The sequence below is a fragment of the Syzygium oleosum genome, unplaced genomic scaffold, assembly GCF_021117445.2.
Source record: "Syzygium oleosum isolate NSW1041296 unplaced genomic scaffold, Sole_v2.1 Sole_v2.01, whole genome shotgun sequence".
NCBI classification, from domain to species: Eukaryota; Viridiplantae; Streptophyta; class Magnoliopsida; order Myrtales; family Myrtaceae; genus Syzygium; species Syzygium oleosum.
The window spans coordinates 10,244,163-10,265,099 of NW_026607485.1; the positions used below are offsets into that span (position 1 = coordinate 10,244,163).

The 20,937-nt window shown below is 41.8% G+C and overlaps 2 protein-coding genes across 2 annotated transcripts; both read right to left on the reverse strand.

Moving 5' to 3' along the window:
- Positions 1–4,876: 4,876 nt before the first annotated feature.
- Positions 4,877–5,987, reverse strand: LOC115677665 (AT-hook motif nuclear-localized protein 20-like; the record flags this gene model as incomplete). Its single annotated transcript, XM_030600849.2, has 1 exon — positions 4,877–5,987. A coding segment is annotated over one exon (912 nt), but the record flags the coding sequence as incomplete, so codon positions are not given.
- Positions 5,988–10,527: 4,540 nt separating this feature from the next.
- Positions 10,528–15,345, reverse strand: LOC115677738 (bet1-like SNARE 1-2). Its single transcript, XM_030600957.2, has 6 exons — positions 14,987–15,345; positions 13,207–13,360; positions 11,624–11,680; positions 11,476–11,535; positions 11,282–11,367; positions 10,528–10,761 (listed from the first exon to the last, which is right to left on the reverse strand). The coding sequence occupies exons 1-6, from the start codon at positions 14,998–15,000 to the stop codon at positions 10,734–10,736; spliced, it is 399 nt and encodes a 132-aa protein (XP_030456817.1). The 5' UTR covers positions 15,001–15,345; the 3' UTR covers positions 10,528–10,733.
- Positions 15,346–20,937: the final 5,592 nt, after the last annotated feature.

Sequence of the window (20,937 nt, forward strand, 5' to 3'; positions counted from 1 at the left end):
AAACTTAGCAATTTGAAGGTAAAATTTAACGGAAACTAACAGAGGGTAAATTTGTCACAGGTGTACCAATTTGGGGTTTTTTGTGATAAAAAAATTAGTCCAGGTAAAATTTTCACAGGTGTACCAGTGGAGAGTTTTTTGTGGTCAAAAAAATAGTTCTGGGTAAAATTATCAAAGGTCAGTTTGGGATAAATTTGTCACAGGTGTACTAGTTTGAGGTTTTTCGTGGTATTAACCATAATTCATATATATGAGGAAATATTGGATACTTGTAGAGTAACTTTTTGCACCTTTACAGCCTTCACAACTATCAAATTAAAAATAAAAATAAAAAGACTATTAGGGCATACTAGGATACATGCAAAGGTCTACAAGGGGTGACTGAAATTAGAGTAATTATAGCATACATTGGTGATGTAAAAAAAATTTCTCAAAAGGTCATATCCATCCTTGACTTTTTTTTTTTTTTGGGTCAAGGAATGGGCTATCCATCCTTGACTTCACGGTCATCGAAAGAGTGAGCAATTGAAATCCTCAAATTAAGAGATGATTTAGACCGCTTGTTCAAAACTTTCTTTGTACTTGTGATGTATGTTCTAACTTTTCTTATAAAAGAAAAGCTTCTACTAGTAGCATCATTCGCTCTTGATTTAATTTGATGGTTAATTATAGAGTGGTGAAATCCTCAAATTAAGAGATGATTTAGACCGCTTGTTCAAAACTTTCTTTGTACTTGTGATGTATGTTCTAACTTTTCTTATAAAAGAAAAGCTTCTACAAGTAGCATCATTCACTCTTGATTTAATTTGATGGTTAATTATAGAGTGGACAGTTGAAACTAGACATGGCCACGGTTCAGGAACCGGCAGTTCCGGTTTGTGGCCATGTATGAACCGGAACCGGAACCACAAGGGGCGGTTTCGGTTCCGGTTCGGAACCGGCGGTTCCGGTTCGTAATTTAAAAATTAATAAAATAAATTATAAAATAAAAATTGCAGGCCTGGTCCTCCGTCGGTCGTCGCTCGGGGTTCGCGGCCTTGGCCACGGTGGCGGAGGCGAGGTTCAAGGTGGCGAGGAGATGAAGCGGGAGACGGGGGCGGCGGCGAGGGGGAGAAGGACTGGGACGGGGACGGGGACGGGGACGGGGAGGAGGAGCGGGGGGTCCTCCTCCTCCAGGGGCTGGGCGGGGTCGTGAGGAGGGGAGGAGGAGGGGGCATCGGCGTCGGCGTCGGCGTCGGCAGCTGCGGCCATGGACGGCGGCGGCGGCGGCGGCGGCGGTCAGATCTAGGGAGACGGGGGGCAGGCGGAGGAGAAAAGGGAAGGAGGCGCAGGGTAGCGAGGGGGGAGGAGGAGGGGGCATCGGCGTTGGCGGCTGCGGCCATGGGCGGGGGCGACGGCGGCGGGGATCAGATCTGGGAAGACGGGGGGCGGGCGGAGGAGAAAAGGGGAAGACCGGAGGAAGCGCAGGGGAGAGGGGGGAAGGAGGGATTTGGAGGAGGAGGACTGGAGATGGGGGTGGGAACGTGGGGGTGGGGCTGCTGTGCAGCAGCAGGTTTTTTCTTTTATTATTATTTTTTTTGGAATCCGAACCGGGCCCGTAGGCCACGGCCGGTTCCGGTTCCGAACCGCGGGCCCGATCAACGGGCCGGTCCCGGGTTTGACCCGGGCCGGTTCCGGGCCAAAATCGGCCCGTGGCCATGACTAGTTGAAACCCTCAAAGCAAGAGAAGATTAGGCCATTCGTATAGAACTTTCTTTGAACCGAAAGTGTATATTCTAATTTTATGAAATTATACCTTAAATATCAAAAACCCTAAAACTTTCCCCTATTTAATACCTCCAAGGCTACATCGCTCCAAAAAAGGAAATTGTGGCCTCTTTTGATCGTCTGACCGGTCAAATAGTGGGGTAAACGATGCAAAGCTAATATGATTCTTCGGATTGCCAAAGGTAAAAGCGGATGCAAAGTAAAAAGATGTGGATGGGGTTAAACGAATCATTTTAGTGTCTTTTTACTTTCTCTTTCTTTCTATTGTCATTGAATTCATTTGTCATGTCAATATATTAGCACATATTGTTTTAAAAATTAGAGTTAATACCATGAAAAATCCCAAACTGGTATATCTATAATAAATTTACCTCAAATTAATTTTTTTAACCACGAAAAACCCTCAAACCAGTACACCTGTGACAAATTTACCCTGTGTTAGTTTCCATTGAATTTACCGTCAAATTGCTTAGTTGGATGACACGTGGGAGTTGATGGATATACCAGTTTGAGGTTTTACCCTCCATTTATCACAGTTGTACTGGTTTGTGATTTTTCGTGATATTAATCTAATTTAACGGAAACTAACGAGGGTAAATTTGTCACAGGTATATCAATTTGAGGTTTTTTGTGGTCAAAAAATAAATTTTGGATAAATTTGTCACAAGTGTACTGATTTGGAGTTTTTGTGGTATTAACCCAAATTATGCTACTAGAAACCGCCCTATAGTTACATGTGAAGGCAGATAAAACAAGAGAAAGTCTCAATTAAGTCAAAGGCTTTTGACAAACCTAAACATGGAGACACTAGCCACAATGAGAAGACCAAACCAACTCTCAACTTTTGCTTCAATGTGTCCAAAAGCTTTATGGGTTGTCAAAGTTCTAATCGATCGTAGATTTGTCGAACTCCATACATAGTAACCTTCTGATATCGATTGAATGATCATATATACGACATCATCTTTATTGGCGTAATTTAGATCCACGAAATGAAACCAAGGACGTTAGATTAAAGTAACATCAAACAAGATAACATATCTTAAAGATTTGACACGATCGATATTACTCAAGAGTTTTTGAAGTATTCCACTATTTGGGTAATCTGGGGCTTCTCTCACCCCAAAAGCTAGATCAAAGAATGAGATTTTCCCTCACATTTATAAATTGACCACCATCCCCTTCGATAATTGATGTAGGATAAGCCCCAACAATCCACCTCACACATTGTGCTCTAGGTCCAGACTAATGTTGGGTTGCCTTGGGTCTCTCTCACCCCAAAAGTTAGCTCAAAAGGTGAGACTTTGTCTCACATGTATACACTGGCCACCATCCCCTTCCACAACCGATATGAGATAAATCCCAACATCCACAAAATAAGAACTTAGCACACTTGTTGTTTTGACGAGCCATAACTCCTGATCCAAGAAGAGTTATGAAGATCATAAGAATAATTTGGAAAGCTTGTTCAAGCACGATGTTTTGGTCCAAGTGGAGAGCGATGGGAGCAAGCTCATTTTTCACCTCAACCAGTTGTAGTTTGAATTCGGACCATCAAAGTTTACCGTCTCAATTAATTTACTATTTTTTCAAGGAAAATGTGAAGAATACCTTTTACCAATGATCACTTACATATCTTTACTTTTGAAAATACATAAATACACAAATGAGTTTTATCTTTGAAAACCACTTTGCTCTGTACATCAATTATCCTGGTGTGCCTATTCATGAAAATGACATTTTCTTTTCAACAATGTCCATCTCCCAAACCCTAAATTCTTAAACCCATCCAAAACACTCAAAATTAACCAAAAACCAAACCATCCAAACCCTATGCAATGCGAGATGCTGAGAATGAGCTTGCAAGGAGAGCAAATATTTAGTATTCTCAATATGGGGTTTTGCTTAGAGGTACATGAACGATCTTTACAAAGTTAGAGGTATGTAAGTTATTTGCCGGGTCATAAAGGGATATGGCTTTGGTATTTTGCCTTACTCCCTTATCTTCAAGTTTTATTTTGTTAGGGTTTTTGGGTTGACAACGTTAACCCAAAAGCAAAACATCAATCCTATCAATTTAAATCGTTTTACTCTTCAGCTAGATGGCAAAAAGCAAAACATCAATCCTATCAATCCAACTAATTGAGAGTTTTTTCTACATTTGCTTACTGTTCGAGGTCTGGCGAACTTGATCCATGGTTTTACTCGATTTCATCTGAGAGCACAACGACCAGCATATCTTTAGCTTTACCATATCCTTTTGAAGTTGCAGACTTCATCTGGTTTATATTAATTTTACGTCAACCTGGACGCTGTTGACCAATAAAAAGTAACCGTAATAATCTATTCCATTAATCAATAAAAAAAGAGACCAATTTCGGATATTTTTATCAGCTGCAACTAGTGCAGCTCTTCTTCTTGAATAAAATTAACATACCCCAATATAATGTATACGGGCATAAACTCCTCCAATCATCACAATCCAACAATATAATAAAGCAAGTACAAGAACATCAGTCTAGCGACAAGAATATGACATTAAAGTATGTGCTAGACAAAACATCTTATCATATCAAGACCAAGAAGTTCCTGTCTGGAAAAAAAATGGCTGCTTGCATTAATGCTACATCATATTGTTGCCAAATTGGATATCTTGTTCTTCTCCAGACCGACTTTTTATATTGTAAACTTGTGGCTACAAACCCAGCAACTTTGAACCGATCAGTGTTGACATCTAACCCAACCTTTTTTGACCCACGCTTGAAATCTTCAGACCTGCAAAAGTCTTTGGTCCTCCTTTCAAGTCTAATGCAATCAATCCTCTGGGTAAAGTTAGATGCAAGCTTAGAGGGGACATAATGAGTGAACAAATCAATAAGAACAGAATCAAAACCTTACTCGAATTTTTCTTTTCTTTTACTTCGGATGAAGACCCTCACTCATCAAGTTCTTTTCTTTTACTTCAGATGAAGACCCTCACTCATCAAGTTCACTCATTCACCGATTTGTTTAATCAACTCAAACGAAGGGATGGTTAACCAATTTGTTAATCAACTCGACCAAAGAAAAGATTACTAAAGAACACTTAGCTAGAGCAAAAAAGGGTTGATTTGAAATCAGAATTAGGAGGACACTAATCCTACCTTTATTGCAACACAAAGAAACCAAAACAGAGAGAGAAGTATCATATACACAGCGATGAGTTTACTCTCTCTCTCTCCCTTCTCTTCACATCTCTCCTATCAGATGAGATCATACCTAAAACCCAATTCACATCTACTACAGCCATTCGATGTGGTGGGATTTATTTAGAATGGTGGACGAACATGAGCCCAAGCATGAGCATCTTGATTGGTGTGAGTACCATGAACATGGAAATTCGGAGGCAAATTATATAACAGCAGCGTCGAGGGATCGGCTGCTAGCCCCTGCTGAGACTGGTTGTTTCCGCTGCTTATGGCCGTGGGTGGTGAGCTTCCTGATCCAGAAAGCTGGCCTTGCCCACCACCATTAGCAGTGTTGCCATCTTCTTCTTCATCGAGAGGCAATCGCTCATAGGTGGCATTTGCGAACGTTGCCCCGATCACCATCACAGGCCCGGCTGCGACAAGCGACCCAACTACGCTGCCGCCAACCACCTGACCCTGACCTCCTGCCAAGTACACAGTTAACCCGGTGGAGCCCGGCGGCGAAGGGCCGGGCAGAAACGTGCCCATCAGCGATAGGATCTCGAATCTCCCATGTAAGGCCACCACTGCGCCAGGAGCTGCCGGTTGTCTCAAGGTTACATTTGCAACTGTGCCACTCCCGCTGAGCACGCAGACCCCTCTCTGGCGGCGGCGCGCAAATTGGGCAAGGCACTCCGCAACGTCAGCACCGCTGGCCACCTCCATCACATGGCTCTTCATCGAATTAGGGCTGTCGCGAGTCACGAAGATCGGTGGTTTTGGCTTGTTCTTGGATCCTGGTGGCCGTCCCCTCGGCCTGCGGGTGCCAACCTCCACAGCTCCCTCCTTAGGCTCGTCGCCATCATCATCATCATCTCCTCGGCTCGCGCTTTTGTCACCGTTCTCGCACGCGGATAGCTCCAGATCGTGCTTGCTCAACACCGGCGAATTACTGGCCACTTCAAGGGCCGGTAACCCTATTTGCCCTGTCCACCAAGGAGTAGCCAGGCTTGCAAATCTTCCTTTCTGCCGAGGGAAGAAAATTAAACCAAATTAAAATTGGATTATCCTCTTTGCAGAGAGTCAAACTCAAAACCCGTCTCTTTGTTTGCTTTTCACTCTTGTTCCGGAATCTTAGATCAACTGTTCATGATCTATTCTGTTGAAGTAAAGAAAGAGAGTAGAAGTTTGTATGGTGAGAGAATTAGATTCAAGAAATAGCATAATGGAATCGAGTAAAGAGAGGAAAGAGAAAAGAGCACTTTTGCGAGGGGAAGAGAAGATTTATGCAATTAGAAGATCTATTGGAGATTATCAAAGTGGTGATCTCAGTGGGTATTAAGAAAAAAAAAACAAGGGACATATGCAAAACCCTTGTAGTATCAATCACAGAGAACGAAAGAACAAGAAAAGCAACTGGAAATTAAACAGTGAGTGATTAGGGAGAAATGACTCGAGAGAATAGTGAACTATATGTCCTATTATTTTCAGTATTTTTTCATCTCATGTCTTGTTTATATAATACTGTCTCTCTGTTATGTTCATTTCATCCTTCCTATATATTCTTCTCTTCTTTTGGAGGGTCTTGGAAATTAGGGTTTCCTGTAGGGTCGCGTGCTAGAGCAGGTGGGAAGCAAGTCCTTTTCTTGAGCCCCCACTTTTGAACGAGAGAGAGAGAGAGAGAGAGAGAGAGAGAGAGCACATTGCAAGTACTAGTGCTACCAATTTGTATCTTTTTTTCTTTTTTTTAATTATGAGGTACACAAGATTTTCAGAGCACTCAACTGATCCGTTTGGCTATCACCCAGTCACAAACCACTTAAATCACGGGAATGCGCAGACAGCTCTATTTCAAAGAACGTCACAAATGTGGCCACTCAAACACAGGTCTTGAACGAGTAAAGTCGAATATCCTTACCAATTTTTGGCCAAAAAAAAGTTGCTCATATTCTTTGCATGCCCTTCTTTTGCAAGTTCGGATCACAGGAAATTCAAGAGATAGATCTTTGCCCCCATTTTTGGCATGTTGGAAGGTCTTTCCCTAAATGGACTCTACCTGTACTTTGAGTTGAAGTGAAATTGAACTTTTTATTATTTATTTTCTATCCGTTGGCTTGTGCCTTTGTATTGTCTTTCGGAGATAAAAAGACGTAACCTTCGCGACAGAAAGTCTAGGGGCGTTTTGTTGGCAGACAGCTTTGGAAGTGAGCGAACTACCCAAGGCCTACCACGAAAATCTTTACCTTTGTCGAGTATCGAAATTAGAGAACCTGCACACAAGCATGGGGCGACTTCTTTTCCTTCGTCACCAATTCATTCAAAATTGTTGTATAGAATATGAGACCGAACCAAGAACATTTCAAGAAGAGTAGGATCACACGCTACGATTGGTTTTCTTCATCTCGTATAAGCATGTAATTCTTTCCATTCTTCACCTATTGTAACTGATTTATTTTGCAACTGGACAAAGGAAAGATAAATGAATGTGTAGTCCCTCGTGTTTCCTCAGTCTCGGCATTAAATTTGCGATATTGTATCTTGAAGTTGAATGCGCACAATTTATTCCGAAAGATGAACCGGACGGCATGAATAGCGTGCATTCATAAACACCTTCCGTTTAAAGGCAGGCAAGACGACAAAAGCTAAAAGCGAGGAACTCAACACATATGACTTACACATGAAAGAATGGCTCGAGGTCATATCTCCAAAACATATATATGAAGCAATGTGACAAAGGAGAACGCGTGGAATCGAATTTAGAAATCTTGGATTCCAATACCATTTGAAAAGATTTACAACCTAAAAGCCTAAGCATTAGTAAAAGTTTGCTCGTTTTATTTTTCGTACAAACATCTTAGTTCTTAAGGTACTTGTATTAACTTGATTAGTGGATTATAAATGGACATCAACGCATCCAACCCATTTTGGGGGAAGATCAGGAATTTGAAGAAAATAATGCCACCATGGGGTCTCAAAGTCAAGTCGCAACGTCAAGTAGTTATCTCCACTTAATCATTGGTTGCAGAGTGGAAACAAAGTTAGCAGTAAGACAAAAAGAGACAGTGACTTACGCAAATTTCAAACTAGTTGTCAACTGAAGGATAAGCCCTCATCCCCTTCAAACATGCACAGCCGAGGCAGGACGAAAAGGAAGGGTGGAACGATGATCCATTCAACACCTAACCCTCCAAAATGAGAACCAAACTCTTCTTCCTTGATTTCATTTGGGAGGTGATTCAGTGATTTGTATACCATCAGCGATTTGTATACCATCAGCCTAGACCTATCATGCATTATAAAGAGAATGAAACCTCATTTCTCTGTTCCATTTTTTTTTTTTTTGGTCATATGGTGAAACCTCATTTCGATTGGTATTTTTCTTGAGCAAATATACTGAATTAGAAGACAGTCAGTGGCTTTCACTTGCTGCAACAAAGCAGATCGAGTTCAGTTCAACCAAGAAGCAAGAGACCCAGAAACAAAGTAGATATTCCCAAGTGTATTCCAGTTAAGATATCCTTGGAATCATTACACATCTTTGGGGAAAAGAAAATGGTAAAGGTCCTGCCCGAGAACATTATGGCATTGGAAGAGGGTTAGGTGTATGCAGCCTCCCTCAACTTGTTATGTTTTCGTAACTTGAACCCGCGACCTCCGGATCACATGGAGTAACCTTAGCGTTTCATCAAAGCTTTTGCCCTCGAAATTACAGTGAAAGCTAAAAGTTCAAAATTTAGACTGTATTATAGATGTCCATAATCGAAATTCAGAAGTAATTACTACATACAAAAATTATTTAGGAAAAATTTTAAAAAAAATTGAAAATTTTAAGAAAGGGGATGAGTGGAAAGAGACTTGTTAGCAAGTGCTCTTGAGACACTTGTTAAATATACTTAATGAGAATATATTTGATTTCAAAGAACTAATTGCAATGTGCATATCACGAGAACGATCAGTGAATTAGAAAATGCAATGTTGTCTTATTTGGTTATTTAACAAATGCCCTGGTGGCACTCTTCAATAAAATCCTTTCGATAATCCATGGATTTTCAATCAAAGTTCTAAATCATCCTTGTTATTTTATCGGTTTCAAGAAATTCTATACTTTCTAAAAGGCTCGAGGGCTAGTTAAGGGGCGAAAGGGTTCAAAGGAAAGACCTTTTCTGGTCCCCCAGAGCCGGGGGTTGTGTGATAAGGTTTTACCCGAGGACGGTTGCTACTTGGACTTACGGCAAATCCTTTTCTGGTGATGGATTTGACTGGCCTGGACACAACGGCGTTCGTTTTGCCATTGATTAGGCTTTTATATTAGAAAAAGAAAATGTTTAAAATAGTTCTTGTAATTTCCTATAATAAAAAATAAAAAAAAACTCGGATGAGGCCCCTGAAATTTGTATTCCATTCATTCAAATGACTATTTCAAAGTCCACATCGAAATTTCGATGAAGGAACATGGAAGCACGTTCCCGATTTTGAATATGCAGTGAGAACACAAGACCCGGTGTAGCCACTCTCCCTTTGATGTTGGGAAGAAGATATTGCTATGGCAGAAATACATGCCATCCACGTTCGTTTTGCTCTTCTTCTTGTCACACTAGCATTAAGACAACACGTCGTGACGAGAAGCAAGAAAGATAATTTGATAGTGTTCATTTTCATAAAAAGAAAATATGCACGTGTATATTTGTAACCATCAATTTTACAATTGTCACCGTCAAAAAAGCTGTTATTTTCGCACTATTTATGGAAATGAAACAGTAAAACTATTGCTACCGATGAATTGAATAAGGTACCATCGTTAGTCGAGTTAGATGAAAAAATTGGCCAAATATTTCTTGCTCCTATGTCTTTTCGATGATAAACATCGTTGAATACCAGAAAAAGTACTAAATGAGAATTGAAGAAAAGAAAAGAAAACGTAGGGAAATTTTGATGTAGTAGGTTAATATAAGGATATGTGAGTCGGAGCAATGAAACAAGCTAAAGGGATTATAGTGCACAATAATCACCAATTCTAACTAAAGGGATCATAGTGCACAATAATCAACAACGACGCAAGGAATTAAAAAATCCGCAGGATAATTATGTAAAAGGAGTGAAATAAGAGGGGCTAAATTGAAGAAAACGGGGACAAGTTGAGGAGAAGACAGACTAAGGCTCCCACTCAAATGGTGCCGGAAAGTCGAGGACACTACAAAGTCATCTGACATGATGCTCGAGGAACCGGGATGAAGTCCTGTTATACCTGTGAGCGCTCCTTGTCCATCTTAGTTGAATCAACTGCGCATAGAAAGGTATCTTCACAATCGCTTTCGCTCCTATTAAGCACCATGAAGTGGCAACGCGATTGATTTAGTGTCGCTTCAGCTATCGCACCGACAGCTGCAACTCTTTGACTTCGACTATCACCATGCAACTCTTACTATAGAATACCTTAACTTATCTAGAAAGTATGCTCTACCTTCTCGCACGTGTTAGTACGACATAGACTTGATGTCGTTAGCAGTTCACTTCGACACCAGTCAATGTAATTAGGAACCGACCGAAAGCTCCACTCCTCGGTATTTTTCTTTTCTAGAGACACAACTTGAGGTTGCCAATGCAATTCAATCGGCATTTACATGATTCTGTAGTTCATAACAATGTAGTGACAAGCTGGCCAGGAAATTGACTTAAGTTAAGCGGTTCTCTCCAGCATTCCATGCTACAGATTCAATTGAAGATAAAAAAGAACTCCTTAAATTAAAGGAAAAAAAACTTTCACCAGACATTGAGAGAGGAGGTTCAAAAGTTGTCCCCTCAACCATGCATGAAATATCCAAGAAACCTGTAAACCGAGGAGGAAGAACGATCAGTTTCAACGTCATACATCTATTAGCGGATGCGTATTGGGACATATCTCAATACATTCTCATGCTAATATTTACAGTTTTCAGCTGCTCTGCAAAAAATTGATGTCTTCACTTAGAAAGGCACAGTGTATTGATAAGGAAACTTCAATAACTAGAACCCATGATCACTATATGTAAGGTCCAAAAATTAAACCACACATATCTGAGGACACTGGCCTAGCCATAATAAGCCAATCACATTAAACAATCATATTGGACATAAACTGGTGCCTAACAAGGATGCATAATGATTAGCTACTATGCATAGTAGCCTAAATTTGCCCATAAATTCTCTTACTTTTATATCATGAAGATTTTGAAGAAATATTCTGCCAAGTTGAAAGGTACTCAACTACGACACCTTCCCACCAAGAGGAAATTTGATGAGGTAATTCCCCCGGTTCAAGTAAATGTGGCACTCAAACAGTACATAGTAGTCAGATTTGGTGATTTTACCTGATAAGGAAATATACTGCTAGAAAGGAAACCACAAAATACGACACAAGTTTGCACATCTGCTTGTTGGATTTCTTTTCAAAGACCTACGACAAAGCGGGCCCGTTATCTTTTAAGATCTACAAAGCCATAGAAAGGAAATAGAATCCAATAATTTACAGCAAACCAATCTAGAAGATATAACTCTGCAGTACCCTCTTAAATCGATCCATGGTTCCTGACATTACACCTCTTGATGAATCCATGCTCTTGCCCTATATTGAAGGGTCAAAACATTGACAGGTCAAATGCATGGTGCATAGATAGCTCAATCTAATGCACAAACAAATAAAGTGAGCATACCATTTGATCAAGAAAGCGATTATGACTTTCTACCTCCTCATGAATATCCCCTGTTAACTGCCAGTACAAAAGCACATAATGTTAGCACGCGCGCGCGCGTGAGAGAGAGAGAGAGAGAGAGAGAGAGAGAGAGAGAGAGAGAGAGAGAGATTCAGCAACTGCATTTTTCTTGTGAGACATTTTTGTGTATGTGAATTTTTGCAATAAACATGGGTATGCAGCATAAATGAGAAGTATAGATAATCGACCAAATTACACTGCTAACCAGTGTGAGATCCATCAATCTAAACAACAATGCCCTCAATAGACTTGGCAAACCTCATTGTTTAATTAGTAATACCCACCAAAAGAACAGTGAGTTGATCTCACACTATTTTAGGTGCCTTTTCCCAGACACCCGCACTGACCTAGTACAATATTATTGACAAGACATACTTTTTTAACATTCTTGTCCGTCCAATTCAATTCAATTCATATACAATGTAATTTGACTCAAAGTCATGAATTGATATGAGAAAGAATGGCGCGACTCAGTCTCAGTTCACACATAATGAATCATGACATACTCCGAAAAAGTTCGATCATGTGAGCCTATCATGATTTCAGTACTTGAGTTTTTAGCACTTAATTTTCAGTTTTACGAAACATGCCCTTAGTTTTCCTCTTATAATACTCAACATTGAGGCTATCACATATATCAAATTGCAGTTGCCTTAGCACAGCGGCACAGCCTCCATGACAAAGCTACATGGTCATATTGGTCAACGGTCGATGATAAAAAAGATAATCTAACTTTCCTCAAAAGTAGAGGTGACCAACAAATATCAACACCATCTGAGATACAAATATTCCTTAAAAAAAATTCCACTTTCATATCTCAAATAGCTTTCTAATAGTGCGTGTGCCAAGCAAGGAACTTCTGACGTAGGAAAAACCCAACAAGAGGCTCTGCTACTAATTGATGTGATTGGAGGACTAAAATATAGCAAAAATAACTAGAACTGAGTTGAATTGAAGCTATATCAGAGAATGTATTCTAAGATTTATAAAAACCAATGATGTTTATTGAATGAAAAAAACTAATGACAAAAGGGACTTAAAAGCCCTATTATACAGGGTTACCGATGGAAGATGCTCTCAACCCTTGATCTAAAATAACAATTTCTAATCTCAACCAACCAACCAACCTAATTAACATTCACATGACCACTTATAACCGTAAATTAATATGAGAAAAGACTAAATAAAGAAGAAAAACACTTAAAACTACTAAAATAGGATTACGATCCTACTTAAATAGGATTATGATCCCGCATCAACTCCCAACGCAACTTATCAAATGAATGTATACAAGTTCAAATTATTTCTTCTGCGAGGAAACTGAGATTCCCACTCACAAAGAAGTTATAGCACCACTCACCCATGCTCACCAACCATATACTGTACTTACTACCTAAACTACCATAGAATATACATCACAAATAAATCAAAGAAAGTACATATATAGACGGTTAGCAATATATTAATGAAGAGCTGCAACACAGCAGAAAAACTAGAGCAAAGAGAAGCTCAAATGAACTTACTCTTTTCAGGAAGATTACTCTATCCTCTAAACTGTCAACTGCTTTGTCATTGTCATGCTCATTAATCTGATGAGAGTAGGATGAGGAGGCTCTAAGGCCTTCCTCAAGACCATTGTAACCATCAAAAAGAGCCGCTTTAGCAGAACGGGGCTCCCTGTATCACCCGAAATGAAGCAATAGTTATTACAAAAGAGTTAAGGCTATCATTTCTCTCTTCATCTTTGTGAAATGTGCGAGGGTCATGGTATCTATGCATATCTAAGGACATTGCACAAGCATATGAGAGAGAGAGAGAGAGAGAGAGAGAGAGAGAGAGAGGTGGACCAAACAGGAAATCATTAAACCGGAAAGATGCTATTCTGAAAGTAAAGCAGTGGACTGTCGTGGGCACCACAAAGGGGATGGCAGAGTCTATAAAATACATTCTGAGAAAAAAGTAAGGAGATACACATGATTGTTAGTATCCAAAATCTCGTCTTTAGCTGTAGTTACACATTTCAATTTGTACACCAAAGTACCCAAAAAAACTGTAAACTACACAATATTGCTGCCCTACTCCATCCATTTATCTTGACGGAGTGGTAATAATAGAGTGTTTCGAGTTCAATGCAATACTAAGCAAAAGATCGAAGCAATAAACAATTCTGCTAAGTTTGTAGCACACATATCAGAGGTCAACTGTATGCACATCCTCCTACTCCCAATGCTTAGATGCAAATTCAAAAGATCCAAGAGTAGGAGGGTTATTAGCTTCTAGACGATCCAATCAACTTCTTTACAGCCAATAATAATCAGGATAAAATGTATACAGTAAAACCAAAACAAACCAAGTGCTAATGCAACAATTGGTAGTATAGTCATCAACCTCATGCTTCATCATTGTTGTTGTCATGGTTATGAAATGTAATAAGACATCCAACAGGAGATAGTATTTACGCATTAGTTACATTCCTCATTTTGTGAAGTCGAAAATCTAAAAAACTCTAAATCGTGACATATGGTGTAATGGTTACATAAGATACTTTCTCCCACGAGAGATCAGATGAACTTTTAACCAATCAGCAATCCAGCTTCAATTACAACACGAATCTACAATGGGAGTCCAGAACAAAAAGAGCGGTATGCCCATGTTCTGGCTCTGACTAAAGCGTGCATAAAATGAACGGTCTGATTCAGAAATCCAAAACTAAACTCAATCGTAAATATATAGCTCCCTCTTGAATAACAAATCTTGCAGCAGCAAAAATGTACTCCAAAGAAAAAAGATGTACCAAATGCCACATATCCATTCAATATAAGATAATTCAACTCCTTCACCAATTCATGGAGAGATTAACTCAAATTACAAACATCCTTCACGGAAAAAGATTTCAGCTCAGTAACAATCAATCAACTTCGGCACTGGCACCGTAAACCGAATTATCCGGGTACTCCCACAAGCCGAAGTCCTTTCAAAACTCAACTTTCACCAATCGAACTTTTAAAACTCCGAAATCGTTCCTGCGCGACATAAAGCCGTTTTCTTTTCCCGGCCAGCCTAATCCTTTTCTCTAGGTGCTCTTCCTAACTCGCTACATTTCTCTCGATTCAACATTCTCAATCAGTACAAGCACAACCTCGCATATCAAGAGCGCCCACAGAGCTCCAATTCCGATAGAGCCGAATCGCACACAGTCTCGCCACGCCAAAGGCCCTAGAAACGAGCAGCACATTCGCGGCACGATCAAACACTCGGTTCAGGAAAGCTACAATCGAAACGCGGAACTGAAGACCGACGGACCTTCTGTAATTCATCGCTCGGGGCGCACGATCGAACTTCGGCCACCTGCTCCGTTCTCTCCCTTCGCTCCTTCGAGAACCGCGGGGGAGGATCCACCGATCCCGACCGGATTTCGGAAAAAGGAGAGCGCGAGGAATGCGAAAGTCGGGAGGGAGGCGACCGCGATTCGGATCGAGGCTCGCTCGGCCCGAGCGCCGGAATGGATCGCCGGTGGAGACGGAGGCGGCGGCGGCGGCGGCGGAGGCGGATCCCGGCGCCGGGCGGGGAGAGATTCGAGCGGCGGAGATCTGCTGCTCCTGCGGAGGAGGACGATCGCGGGGATACTGTGTGGGGGGGGGGGGGGGGGGAAGAAACCGAAAATGGCGAATCGGGAAAAATGTACCGCCTTATAACTAAAACTGATCGAAGTGCCTAGAGCTTTCGATGTACGCCGCCCAAAATGCCGCATGATCCGGTTTATAACGTCACGCTCACGTGGGATCCCACGCGATCCGGTCCAATCGCGACTAGCCAATAAGTCACCGTCCTCACGCGAGACGCTTTAAGAAGCTCTTCTCATCTCTCTCTCGTACATGGAGAGCTCCTCTCTCTTACCTCTTTTTGGGTAGTTTACCGTACACCCCCCCTAAAACCCAAAACCCTAAAGTCGCTGATCCTTTCCGCACGCCCTGTCCTCAAACCTCATCCTCATCTCAATCTTCCGTCCGTAGATCTCTTGGTTCACCTGGTTATTTCCGAATCCTTTTCTCTTCTGTTACTCATGTTTCCTCGGCTCATTTGGGCTTCTCGTAAATCCACTGATGATTAGAGGTATCTCGCTACTCTCCCTTGAACGATTGTTTCTGACTGTACCTGAGATTCTGCCTCTGTGAATTGTTTGATTTCTGCTTTCGCCGGAATGGAGGGAAACGGCATTTCGAATGGGCGTCTTGCCCTTTTATGCAGTAGATTGGGTGATCTTTGGTCAGAAATTAAAGATTCTGAACTGGAAGGCTCCATTTATCCCGAACATTATGAGGAAGGTCGCATGACTGCACTTGGAAAATTGTTTTCAAACCCTAATGTTAACATTCAGGCACTAATCAGCACTATGCAAAAAGCCTGGAAAGTCCTGCATCTTGATGTCTCTACTATTGGACTTAACACGGGTCTGCTAGCCTTTTAAGTTCAATACTGAAGAAGAAAGAAACAAAATCATTCAAACTGGTCTTTTTCCAGCAACCCTATAGTCCTTAAACCCTGGACCCCAAACACCCCCCCCCCCCCTCTGAGGAACTAGTTTCTCATTTGGTTTAGTTTATGGGGAAAGTTATAGAAGTTAAGGTGGAGAAAAAGGGCTTTGCCTCTCCCAAAATTGGTAAGGTTAAGGTAGAGCTGCACTTGAGTAGTCCTTTACGCCCTGGTACACTTACTAATCTGGGGGGGAAGATTTGGCTTGACTTTAAATACGAGAGGCTGCCTCACTTTTGTTATTCATGTGGCAAACTTGGGCATTATGCTAAAAGCTGTACTGAGGTACCTTTCGATGATGAAAAGTTTGAAGAAGGGGATTATAATCGATTCGAGCATTGGCTTAAGGCAGAAGCACGTGAACCAAGCCCATTTTGGAAGCTTTGTTATGCTGAACATTTCCTTGCTGTTAGAGAAGAAGTGATCCCAGATACCATGGCCCAAAATACTAATTCCATGAATGTTGAAGAAGACAGACAGCTACTTCTCCTTGGTTCTACTGCTCTAATGGATCAGGAGGATTGCGTTATCATGGAGGGAGCTGAGAAATCTCCGGTGCATATTGGAGATCGTATGGCTAAAGGAAAGGGTATTATGGGTTTTCTAGGTGTTTCGCGAGCTAGCTGGACCTGAATGTAGTGAAAAGTGTGGATATGAAGAAACAGAACAGGACCTCTAAGTCCCCTGCTGCAAAGAAACTCAAAAGGTTCAGCTCCAAGAATCCTCACATGAATGATATTATGTCATATGATGAGTCTCTTTTGCATGAAACTCCTATAAGGACTGAGATGGACAATGCTGAATAGGCTTTAGTGGCTAGCCCTAATAAGCCACCGGGTTACAAATGAGAGTACTATGCTGGAACTGTCAAGGGCTGGGCACTTCCTTAACAGTCCAAGCACTGAGGGCAATTATTGCCCAAGATGGGCCCAACGTGGTATTTCTAATGGAGACAAAAAATCAAGAACATGTTGTTCAACTTTTGAAGAGGAAATTAAAATTCAATTCCTACTTTGTTGTGAACCCGATAGGGACTGCTAGGGGACTAGCTTTTTTGTGGAATGATGGCATATCGTTAGATGTTGAACATGCATCAAAGGAGATGATTAACGTCCTATTTTCTGTTCCTAATAATCAGATCCGAATGCGAATTTCCTTCGTACATGCCCCAAATGATTTCAGAGGCAGACCGCTTCTTTGGGATAGATTAAGGCAAGTGAGCAAGATAGATAGCCATCCGTGGGTCTGTATGGATGACTTCAATGAGGTCCTTTATCACTGGGAGGAAAAAGGAAGATGAATGGCGGATAATTATCATTTAGTTGCATTCCAGGATTGTCTAAATGATTGCTCTTTGATGGAAGTAGATTGCAAAGGGTGTGCTTACACGTGAGCTAATAATAGGGAAGGGGCTGATTTTGTGAAGGAAAAACTAGATCGTGTGGCTTACAATTTAAAATGGCATCTTACATTCCTTGGAGCTAAAGCTTTTGCTCTACCTACGGTGGGTTCGGACCATAGTCCTTTGCTGCTTTCTATAGCGGATCAGTCAGTTAAAAAATGTAAGGGATTTAGGTTTGAAGCATTCTGGGTGGAGGATCCTGAATGTCTGAATGTTGTATCAAAAGCTTCGGATTCGGCTGCTAAAGGAGATGAGAAAATAATGGTGAAATAGGAGAGGGTATCTAGAGACTTAATGACATGGAGCAAGCAGAAATTTCCCAACAACTATCGCAGGATAAGGGAGCTGAACCAGGAAATCCAATTCATTACGAATAGTTCGAACTCCTATTTTGATAAGAATAGAATGCAAAGCATTAAACGGGAATTGGAGGATATATGGAGGAGAGAAGATATGTATTGGGGGTTAAGGTCAAGAGTCAACTGACTTAAGTGGTGACAAGAATACGAAGTATTTTCATGTAACTACAATTCAGCGACGTACTAGAAATAGAATAACCATGCTGAAGGGGCTTGACGATGAGTGGATTAGGGAAGAAAAGATTTTGAAGCAGCGAACAGTTGAATACTTTCAAAGCTTGTTTTCCTCAATTGGGCCAAGAGACTTTCACCCGGTAATTGACCACTACCCATGTGCAGTCCACGCCGAAGTTAACATAGAACTTACTGCTCAAGTAACTATGGAGGAAGTTTGGAAGGCAGTTGTTCAGCTTGGAGTAGCTAAAGCACCTGGTCCGGATGGGCTTAATGGTATTTTCTTTAAACACCATTGGGATATCATAAAATGGGATGTGTTTACCACCACTACAAAAAAACATGTTTTTTGCGACGGATTTTGCGACGAAAAAATCGCAAAAATCCGTCGCAAATCATTTTTGCAACGAATTTAGCGACGGAAAAAATTCCGTCGCTACTAGGTCGTCGCAAATTTTTGAGACGGAAAATTTCAATTTTCGTCGCAAATTTGCGATGAAAAAAAAATTCATCGCAAAATTCGTCGCAAAAAATTCGTCGCAAAAATCGTCGCAAATTAGCCACAAACACTATCCGTCGCAAAGTTCGTCGCAAATATTTCGTCGCAAATTAGCCACGAACACTATCCGTCGCAAAGTTCGTCGCAAATATTTCGTCGCAAATTAGCCACGAACACTATCCGTCGCAAAGTTCGTCGCAAACATTTCGTCACAAAATTCGTCGCAAATTAGCCACGAACACTATCCGTCACAAAGTTCGTCGCATATATTTCGTCGCAAAATTCGTCGCAAAAATTGTCGCAAAATCCGTCGCAAAAATCGTCGCAAAATTCGTCGCAAAAGTCATCGCAAAATTTGTCACTAATTTTTCGTCACAAATTTTCATCGTAAAATTCATCGCTAATTTTTCGTCGCAAAATTCGTCGCTAATTTTTCGTCGCAAAATTTGTCGCTAATTTTTCGTCGCAAAATTTGTTGCTAATTTGCCACAAAATTCTTTTTTTTTTGTTAATAATTTGCGACAAACTGATTCGTGGCAAAATTTGTCGCTATTTTGCCACGAACATTATTCGGGAACGAATTTAGTGACGAATTGCCACGAACATTATTCGGGAACAAATTTAGTGACGAATTTTTATTAATTCGTCGCAAATTAGCAACGAATTATAAAAATAGTTACGAATGTGCAACAAAAATTTATTACAGGTTGGCCTCCTCACAACTGGCACAATGCAAATTGTATCTAATCCACGGCTGAAACCTAGTATATTAACCTCTGATATCAAGTACATGAATATTGGCAACAATAGTACATGCTTTAATATAAATTCTTAGTACAGAGCTGAGCTCTCGAGGGAACCCTGAGCTTCATATCCTCGGTGGCCCACCACACCCTCCTCGAGATCTCCCGCCACCCCTTGTACACCCGCACCACCGCGAGCAGCTCCGCCGGCGGCAACCTCCTCAGGACCTCCCACAAGCACCTGGCGGGCAACCCGCCGGCGTCCGCATCCCCGTCCACGAAATCCCGATCCCGCTCGTCGAGATCCGGCTCCACCTCGTCGAAGTCCTCCTCCTCCTCGTCGGCGCGGACGTCGAGGTCGTCGAAGGAGAGCACGCAGCGAATGAGAGCGAGGACGGCGTGAGGGCGACAACGGACGCGGAGGAGGCGGCAGCAGCGGCGGCGTTGACGGGCATGGAGGAGGCCGCGACAGCGGCAGCGGCGGAGGAGGAGTCGGCGGCGGGGGAGGGGGAGGAGCCGGCATGGCAGGAGCGGCCCTTCTTGGAGAGGCCGCAGCGGCCGCAGTTGTAGCTGCCGCGCTTGGCGGTGGCGTCGTCGTCGTCGGAGGAGGCGGCGAGGGAGTCGGAGGGGAGGAGGTGAGGCTGGTGGAGGCGGCGGATCATAGCGGAGGAGCGGCAGAGGAGGCTAGAGAGAGAGAAAGCGGGAGAGAAGTTAGAGAGAGAGAGGGGGAACGCTGTGTTGGTGGGGGAATAAAAAGAGCGAGCGAAGGGGAGACGATGGCGCGAGGGGGGATAGCGCGCGGGTTCCTAAAAATTTTCCACGCGGGTTCGTGAAAATTTTCGATCCGACGCAAATTTGCGACGGAAATAAAATCCGTCGCAAATTTTGCGACGGAAAAAAAATCCTTCGCAAATTTGCGACGGAAAAAAAAAATCCGTCGCAAATTTGCGACGGAAAATAAAAATCCGTAGCAAATTTGCGACGGAAAAAAAAAATCCGTCGCAAATTTGCGACGGAAAATAAAAATCCGTAGCAAATTTGCGACGGGAAAAAAATCCGTCGCAAATTTGCCCCAAAAATAAAATCCGACGCAAATTTGCGACGGAAAAAAAATCCGTCGCAAATTTGCGACGGAAAATAAAAATCCGTCGCAAATTTGCGACGGAAATAAAATCCGTCGCAAATTTGCCCCAAAAATAAAATCCGACGCAAATTTGCGACGGAAAATAAAAATCCGTCGCAAATTTGCAACGGAAAAAAACTCCGTCGCAAATTTGCCCCAAAAATTAAATCCGACGCAAATTTGCGACGGAAAAAAAATCCGTCCCAAATTTGCAACGGAAAATAAAAATCCGTCGCAAATTTGCAACGGAAAATAAAAATCCGTCGCAAATTTGCCCCAAAAATAAAATCCGACGCAAATTTGCGACGGAAATAAAATCCGTCGCAAATTTGGACGGAAATAAAACCCGTCGCAAATTTGCGACGGAAAATAAAAATCCATCGCAAATTTGCGACGGAAAAAAAATCCGTCGCAAATTTGC